This window comes from Rutidosis leptorrhynchoides, chromosome 3 (assembly GCF_046630445.1).
Source record: "Rutidosis leptorrhynchoides isolate AG116_Rl617_1_P2 chromosome 3, CSIRO_AGI_Rlap_v1, whole genome shotgun sequence".
Taxonomy (NCBI): domain Eukaryota; kingdom Viridiplantae; phylum Streptophyta; class Magnoliopsida; order Asterales; family Asteraceae; genus Rutidosis; species Rutidosis leptorrhynchoides.
The window spans coordinates 600,527,355-600,536,771 of NC_092335.1; the positions used below are offsets into that span (position 1 = coordinate 600,527,355).

At 35.4% G+C, this 9,417-nt stretch overlaps 2 protein-coding genes across 2 annotated transcripts; both read right to left on the reverse strand.

Moving 5' to 3' along the window:
- Positions 1–1,215: 1,215 nt before the first annotated feature.
- LOC139902196 (wall-associated receptor kinase 5-like) lies at positions 1,216–3,955 on the reverse strand. Its single transcript, XM_071884845.1, has 3 exons — positions 3,073–3,955; positions 2,495–2,671; positions 1,216–2,255 (listed from the first exon to the last, which is right to left on the reverse strand). Exons 1-3 carry the CDS (start codon positions 3,953–3,955, stop codon positions 1,216–1,218), a joined length of 2,100 nt encoding a protein of 699 aa, XP_071740946.1.
- Positions 3,956–4,560: 605 nt separating this feature from the next.
- Positions 4,561–8,763, reverse strand: LOC139898819 (phospho-2-dehydro-3-deoxyheptonate aldolase 1, chloroplastic-like). The gene is made up of 5 exons (XM_071881600.1): positions 8,189–8,763; positions 7,149–7,426; positions 6,470–6,746; positions 6,100–6,345; positions 4,561–4,989 (listed from the first exon to the last, which is right to left on the reverse strand). The coding sequence occupies exons 1-5, from the start codon at positions 8,690–8,692 to the stop codon at positions 4,738–4,740; spliced, it is 1,557 nt and encodes a 518-aa protein (XP_071737701.1). The 5' UTR covers positions 8,693–8,763; the 3' UTR covers positions 4,561–4,737.
- Between the last annotated feature and the right edge of the window lie 654 nt (positions 8,764–9,417).

Here is a 9,417-nt window from a genome sequence, read left to right on the forward strand (position 1 = left end):
CATCTTATAAATTCCATTCTGATATAACATTTTCCCTTGTCGGAAAACTAACTGAGGAACTAATCTCCTTTGCTCTGCAGTAAATTTCGAAAAAAAAAATTATTAAGGAAAAACAACTACTTCATCCGTCCCAAAATAACTGTCATGTTTGACTTTTTAAATTTTTTTTAGAGTTTGACTATACAATATTTGATGAAAATTATATGAATAGATTCAGTTTAAAATTGCTTTTATTGATATAACTTTCATAAATATTATGTACTACAAACAAAAAAAATTAAAGTCGAAGCAAGGGACGGAGGGAGTATTTGAATTAAACTATAGGCCACATGAGCGATGGTCTCGGGCATCATCAAACAAAGATGGTTATGTACATTGGGTTAGTGTCTATATGGTGTATTTGGTGTATTTTTTAACTGACCAATCGGGGTCAATTGACTTTGACTTGACTGATTGAAAGTTTTAAATCTCCTATTTTCTACAACTTATATATACATCTTTCAAATTACAATAGAGTGTAACAGAAAGTCTTTCTAGAAGGTAATCAAGCAGTACTTATTACATCGATCTGACATTGTAGCTGTTCGAGATCATGTTTTACCTTTCATGTATATGTATGTACTCTTTGTCTGTTTCGATATCTTTTATTTTGTCACGTGGTAGTTATCGTTCCATCTTATAAATTCCATTCTGATATAACATTTTCCTTTGTAGGAAAACTAACTGAGGAACTAATCTCCTTTGCTCTGCAGTAAATTTCGAAAAAAAAATTATTAAGGAAAAACAACTACTTCATCCGTCCCAAAATAACTGTCATGTTTGACTTTTTAATTTTTTTTTAGAGTTTGACTATACAATATTTGATGAAAATTATATGAATAGATTCAGCTTAAAAGTGCTTTTATTGATATAACTTTCATAAATATTATGTACTACAAACAAAAAAATTTAAAGTCGAAGCAAGGGACGGAGGGAGTATTTGAATTAAACTATAGGCCACATGAGCGATGGTCTCGGGCATCATCAAACAAAGATGGTTATGTACATTGGGTTAGTGTCTATATGGTGTATTTGGTGTATTTTTTAACTGACCAATCGGGGTCAATTGACTTTGACTTGACTGATTGAAAGTTTTAAATCTCCTATTTTCTACAACTTATATATACATCTTTCAAATTACAATAGAGTGTAACAGAAAGTCTTTCTAGAAGGTAATCAAGCAGTACTTATTACATCGATCTGACATTGTAGCTGTTCGAGATCATGTTTTACTTCTGCCATTGTTGGCCTTCTTTTACCTTCTAGGTCAAGGCAGCTAATTGCTATCTTAGCAATACATTTAACCACCTCAGCATACTCATCTCTTTTCAGTTGTTCATCAAGTACTTGATCCAATGCATTTTGTTCCATCAGTGATGTAAAGTACGCCGATGTACCTCTAAAAACCGTTAACGATATCTCTAACGAATGAATCTCAGTTCCCGTAAGTAACTCAACGAGCACAACTCCAAAACTATACACATCGCTCTTCTCAGTTAATTTACCCGTACGAAAGTACTCAGGATCCAAATAGCCTATTGTTCCTTTCACCATTGTTGATAAATGAGTTTGACCATGAGGAACAAGTGTCGAAATCCCGAAATCAGATACTTTTACAGTGAAAGCATCGGTCAGAAGTATATTCGACGGCTTGACGTCTCGGTGTATAATTTGTGTCGTTGAGTGCATATAGGCTAGAGCCTCAGCAGTTTCTATTGCAATCTTAAGCCGTTTTTCAAATGTCAACATATGTAAGTGGTGGCGTAAGGTGTTATTCGTTACATATTCATACACGAGCAACGGAACATGTGTTTCAAGGCAATATCCAAGGAGTTTTACGATGTGCGGATGATTGATCTGTGATAGAATTATCAACTCGTTGACAAACTGCTTGATTTGACTTTGGTCAATTAGTTTAGACTTTTTGATGGCTACAAGTGTCTTGTTTGCTAAGATTCCTTTGTAAACTGTACCATAACCTCCTTGGCCTATAAAATTGGCGTCGTTGAAGTTGTCTGTTGCTTTCATCAGCTCTTCCTCTGTGAAAATGTTTGGTTTGTTGACAGGATGATGTTTACAACTAAACATTTTTTGTAGCATGAGACCGCCGTTTTGTTTGAAAAAGTCCTTTTTACCCTTGATGTTTCTCTGCCGCATGACTCCCAAGAACACGACAACCATAGTTAAAAGTGCACCTGCAACACCTTCACCTATACCTGAACATCAACGAGTCAGTTAGGAAGGCCGTGCGTTTCGGCATGGGTTTTTTTTTTTTTTAATAAGGATAGTATTCGGTTCAGGTGACCCAATATGATTGCACCAACACATTTTGTATTTTAGTATATTATTCAATAAAAGCCTTGTGATTCCATTGTTTTTATACAATAACTGCCTTTAAAAAAAAAAAGAAAAAGAACTTGAAATAAACTTTAGGTCAAAGGAAAGGTAATATTACCTCTCATGGCTAATCCTTCCTTTTCTGAATTATCATCTTTAACAGGTGTACACTTTCCATCTATTTTCGCGTTACCTAGTTGTCCGTTTGGGCAAACACAAGTAAAACTCCCAATTGTGTTCTGACATAGTCCTGGCAAGCAATCATTTTGATCCGGATTCTCACACTCATTGACATCTAATTATACAAAAACATTAATCAATTAAACACGTTCATGAACCATATGATTGACGCCGTTTGATTTGTAGACTAAGGCGTTGTTTGTTTTTTAAGATGTTTTGGTCTGAAGATCTGCGGACCATGTGTGTAGAGAAGATGTGACTCAAAGGTCTGTATGTTGAATAGTGAAGGTTGTTTGTTTTATGTCTGCAAAATAAATACTGTCTAACGCACTTAGAAGCATATTTTTAAGTCTGCGAGTTTGTAGACAAAATAAGACATTATTTTATCTTATGTCTTTAGAAAAGCAAATAGTCTACAATATAAACGTCTATGAGCACATACATAAGACATAATAAAATCTGCAAACTAAAAACGAACACCACCTTAAGTATAAATAAAGTTGATGAAGAAAGAACCTTGGCATCCGTTTGTGACATATGGATTTCCTCTGTATCCTTGTGCGCAATGGCAACGGTATCCATGAAAATTCATCGGCCCGAACTTTAAGCATACACTGTTCTTATCTTTACACAAGTATGATCTTTTGTCTTTTTGAGCTTCTTTACATGTTGTATTCCCAACAGACCATTCAAGCCCCACTGGGAAGTACTTATTCATAGTCATAGGTCCAAGATCAATCTTGCTAAAGTTATACATATGTTTGTCTACAATGAAACCATAACCACACTTGCTATAACTCCACACTTTTGTGCGGTTTTGGTTAGGTTTAACCATAATTTTAGCGTGCGTCATGCCTCCAGTTATGACGGATTTGCAACATCCACCACCATCACATGACCCGTTTCTAACATCTTTGTAGTCCTCACAATTTGTATTGCACCATGTAGACACACTCGGCTCAGTAAGAATCACACTGGCTAAAATGTCACATCCTAGTCCAACAAACTTGTTTAGTGTACCTGAAATAGGGAACCTGGATGTATGAATTGTTTGGTGCGAGCCGTATATGAAGTTGCCTTGCTTATTGTAGCATGAATAAGCAACAGGGAGATTAACTCTCATGTGACCGTCTAGTGTTATCTCTATGACTTCGATAGGATTCATCGATTGATTGGTAACCGCGAAGATGTAACCTTTGTTCAAGTAGGGAATTTTTGTTGCAGGGTCACATTTGATGTAGTAAGACATGTCCTTGTAGCAGCCTTTTTTGGTTCCAAAAGGATAATGTATTGTAACATTTCCACATTTAAAAGGGCAATGATCAGGGTTATGTGATCTAACTGTCACTAACAGAATAAACAGAATTTGAGGCAGTAGAAATATTTGTAACAATCTCATAGCTGATTAGTATGAAGTGAAATATAAACACAAGTAGTTATGAAAATGTTAATTTATTAGGTACAAGTTTGCATTGTGATCATGTAAATTTCCTACTATCTCCTGTAACTTTTGTCATGTTTGTTTATCTTTTGCATTTGGTACATAAAATAAAACATGTACTAAATTACAAGTCCTTTTCTACATAGACCTTAATTCTTCGTATCCTTCTAGGCTTGTGTTGGTCTTATTCTATCATCTTTATTGCTCAAGACAAAAGACCATGTGAAGTCCAAGAAACATAGCTTTTATGCTTTTTCCCCGAAGAATCTTATATAACTTCATTGTAGCGTGTCATGAAATATGAGACAGCTGTCGATTTGCTTTTTTCTGGCACTAGTGTTGATAACTGTGTTGATGTATCTGGTTTGTTTAGTCAGGTAAACATGTAGTTGTGGTCTGGTGGTCCATTGGTCCAGTGGTGGTAAGATGGTGGTCCGGTGGTGGTGATTGGTGGTGGTTGGTGGTGGGGGTTCATATTAATAATTATTAATTATTAATAATTCAGTGTGTTCATATTTTTTGGAATGATGCTCGGTGTGTTAATATAAAGATCTTGACACTTTTATTATAAACAAGCCACTGCTTTATGTAATACAAACCAATCACCTTAAGTATACACATACAATACAAAACATATTTGTCATACAAATGAAATTCTAAAGGAACACACTGAATATTCTGAGTACTAACTACAATGATATAATAAAATATAACACAACAAAACACAAAATGATTAACTCTTAATTAATTGACCTTGCAGAGATTCTTTGCTTTCGTAAACGCTCAGCAATGATAAAGGCGAGCTCTAGCGCTTGAGAAGCATTGAGCCGTGGATCACAATGTGTGTGGTAACGTGACCCAAGATCATCAAATGTCACGGTTCTTGACCCACCAATGCACTCAGTCACATTTTGGCCTGTCATTTCAAGATGAACCCCTCCCGGGTGGCTACCTTCTTGCTCGTGTACGTCAAAGAACGCCCTCACCTCCGCCTGCCACAATTTATACGTATTACTTACGAGGAAAAATAGTTCGGGCTGATGATCTGTACACCACTAGAATTTATCCGTACACCAATAAAAAAAATTACAATACAACCCTTTAAACCTTTAAAGAAAGTTTAGTGGTGTACGGATAAATTTTGGCGGTGTATAGATACTCGCCACATTACTATGTATTAGCATATTACCATCTAAATATCTACCTGCCTAAATATCTCACCAAAACATTTCAAGATATTTGGTTCAATTTACACATAAAAATGTGTTTTCCCACAACAATAATATGGGTAGTTACAAAACATATAGGTCCCCCTCCCATTTAAGAAAATGATCAATTATTGACACTGTATATTCAATTATAAGTACACTCCAAAATGAACAGATTGGTCCATACATATTAACAACTGTGTTGGTCCTAGTCTGGATCCATTTACTTGTGAACAGATTGTGGACCATGAGCTTGGTCCCTAGATATTAACAACCCTGTTGGTCCTAGTCTCGACCCATTTACTTATGAACTATTCAATTCAAGTCATGATCTCGAAATATGTAACTAGAAGGGGAAGGCTCAAAGAACAACACTAATGCACCTGCCTGACCTTGTTTTACCCAAGCTTGTTTTGACACCTTTCCCGGCCCACCTTTCCCGCCCCTATTGCCACCTTTAACCAATAATGAAATAGGCCTACCCCAATGCACAGTGGCGGAACCAGCATGGGGCAGGGGGGCAGATGCCCCCAGTCGATTTGCAATTTTTAGTGTAAAAATTTTGGGTTTTTCGATTTTGCCCCCAGTGAAAAAAAAATTTTGCCCCAAAACCTCCGTATTTTGCCCCAAAACCTTCATATTTTACCTAAAAACCTCCACATTTTGCTCAAAAATCACCATATTTTTCCCCAAAACCTCTATATTTTACCAAAAAAAAATTGATACGCTTTAAAATTTTTTTCGCCCCGGGTGAAAAAAATTCCTGTTTTCGCCACTGCCAATGCACAACTAAGGCCTCCTAAGGTACAATACAATCGTATAGCACACGAAAAAGGTTATTGTTTAGTCGCTTAAGGATGTAAACATTATGGATGAGTGAGATAAGTAAGTTACCCTGATGGCGTCAAATGGGCGAGTTTTATAACCATTTGGAGCCTTGATTGTGTTGCCATGCATAGGATCAGTAACCCAAGCGACGATTTGACCCGCTCTTCTAACTGCTCTTATAAGATTTGGAAGTTTTACTCTCATGTTCTCGGCTCCCATTCTTGTTATGATAGTAATCCTTCCAGGTTTGTTCTCCGGGTTCAAGATGTCAATGAGCTTGACCAGCTCGTTTGGGTCCATTTTGTCACTCACCTACACACGCACACAATCATTTGAGGTGCTGAAATGGGTTAAAATAACCAATTCATATCTAAATGGATCAAAACTACCACCACCTCTAAATAAACAATAACAAGTTTTAAATGATAAGAAATACCTTAATTCCAAGAGGGTTAGCTATTCCTCTAAGGAACTCCACATGGGCCCCATCCAACTGGCGGGTTCGTTCACCAGCCCAAAGGAAATGGGCTGAACAATCATAGTATAAACCAGAAGTTGAATCTAATCGAGTTAAAGCTTGCTCATAAGGCAAGTGTAAGCACTCGTGTGATGTCCAGAAATCAGTAGTAGTCATGATCGGGTGATCAATTGTTAAACCAGCTGCTGCCATGAAGCCTAATGCCTCGTCTACTTGATTAGCTAACTCACGATACCTAAAACGCCACAAAAATAAATCTGTTAAACATGTTATCATGTATTAATCCATATACTTATACTCCCTCCGTTCAAATTTTATTGTTGACAAGACAAAAAAACAAGCAGTTTAGGGGCTATTTACTTTATTTATGTATTAATTTCTGTTTATATTAGAAGGGGTGTCTGATTCTATATCTTTTAGAAACAGACCAATTTTCAGATTAAGTGATAGAGAAACAATAATTTTACTTACTGAAATAAGTACATAAACAGATTATTAAGTGAAAAGTAAACATTTTTTAATTACTTTTCTGTTTTACTCTTTACTTTTTACGTATCTTTTTGCTATTAAGGGTATAAAAGAATTTTACCTCTTTTATTCTTGTATATATATATTAACGATAACTATATTAACATACCTATCGCCCTGTTCGCTATTCTCAGTAAAGTCAAGGTTCCATTGGTTGACTCGTTGCATAGCAGCATACCCTCCAGTGGCAAAAGCCCTTAGAAGGTTAAGAGTTGCTGCAGATTGAGAATACGCTCTTATTAATCTTTGTGGGTCCGCTGTTCTTGATTTTAAATCGAACGCGTCTCCATTTACATTATCTCCCCTGTAACTTGGTAGCTTCACGCCATCTTTTTCTTCGAAAGGGTCTGATCGAGGTTTAGCAAATTGGCCCGCCATTCTTCCTACCTGTTTTGGTCAGATACCAAAAGCCCGAAATCAGTTAAGCTTCAAAATATACCACATAAAAGGTTAGTTAATTGATGGTGATCAATATAATTGTAAAGAGATTATGTAACTTTTGTTTAAAATCGCAAGTTCATAAATTAAAGAAAACCGCATAGAATTTCGATCTTAATAAACCATCTGAATGTTAGGATTTCAAGTTGCAATAATCAGTTTCAAGTGTTTAACCTATCAAATTAGAGATTATATTATATTATATTATATATGATACTCAATCAAATAATCAGTTTTACTAACTAAACCTGTTGTCTAAGAGTATAAATACCTATTAATCTATCAAAAGTGATATGTCCCAAAATACTTGTCGCTAAAAAAACTAACGAAATTTCAAAAGGTGCAACAATTACACTGCAAGATAGTAAAATCTTTTAGGATACATTTATGTTGCTTTTGTGTGATAAAGTGTAACTAATTAAGAGTAGGATAAGAAATTAAGTAATTATAATACTTAAAAAAGTGTTTTCTTATGTCACAATCGAAAATAAAAATGTGAACATTTATTTGAGAACGACCAATTCAAAGACATCCAAATACCATCTCCTACAATAATTTCATTTCATCATAGCTAATTGAGTATCATATTTTAGTAATTCAGGTTATATATATATTTCAATATGAAACCATAACAATCTAGAAACTGTGTTAATTTTTAAATCACAAATATAAAAATGGTAAAACAAGAAAATTAAGGAAAAATGTAACAACCTTGATAACAGGCATTTGACCACCAAACATCAAAACGGCACCCATTTGAAGAATAACTCTAAAGGTATCCCGAATATAATTCGCATTGAACTCTTTAAAACTCTCAGCACAATCACCACCCTGTAACAAAAAAGCATTCCCCAATGCAGCTTCACCAAGTCTCTCTTCAAGATTCCTTGCTTCACCAGCAAACACAATTGGCGGGAACCGTTCTAACGTTTGAAGAACAGAGTCGAGGTCGGTTTGATCCGGATATTCGGGAAGTTGAAGCGCTTTTTTGGATCTCCAGCTGTCTATGGTCCATGTTGGTGTTAATGGGGTGGTGAGTTTTGGGGTGGAGGACAAGGTGGCTGACGTGGCGGTAGAAGGTGGTTTTGGATTTGAGAGCGAGGATGATGGATCGGGGGAATGGACGGCTGAGATTGGGCGGATGGATTTGAGTGGTGGTGGGAGAGATTGGAATCGGAAAGATTTGGAAGGGAGAAGTGAGTTGTGAAGAGCCATTTTTTGAATGGTAGTTAATGAGTGTGAGGTGTATAAGGGGTAATAAGTTTAATATAAGAAGGAGAGGTTATTTTGGTGGCAAAATAAAAGTTAGTTATGGGAGTAGGTAGGAGTATTTTGGGAGTAGGTAGGAGGAAGAGTAGAAGGATTTTTTGGTTTATGAATAGTTTTGTGTTTTGTTATCAAAGAATTGATGTTTGATTTGATATACAAATACAAATAATTGAGAGGGACCGTGTAAAATTAAGATTGTATGATGTCTAGGGTTTTGCGGTCTCACGTTTTTAGCAACCTCTCATTGTGCACATGAGGGAGTAAATATGTTTTGTGTGTCTATTCATACAAATAAAAAAAGAAAAAAAAAACAATTGATCGAATATGGATCGGTTGATAGCATCAAATCATCTGGTGTTTAAAAAAAATCACCTTCGTCTCAAATCTATTGTACTTTCGAGATCTTTTTCTTTCAACTTTGACTTTAAATACTTTTGTTTATATTATAGATTATTCGATAAATTTGTATTAGCTGATTGATTTTTGAATATATTTTTAACGGTATAGCTTCTATCAAGTATTATATAACATATAAAAAGTAATTTAAAGTTACAGTTGAAAAGAAGAAACTTTTAAAATTAAATCAGGACTATAGATATGGGACACATGGAGTAATTAGGATACCTCACGAGGACCAATAAAACATTTAGAGTTAATTATACTATTGGTCA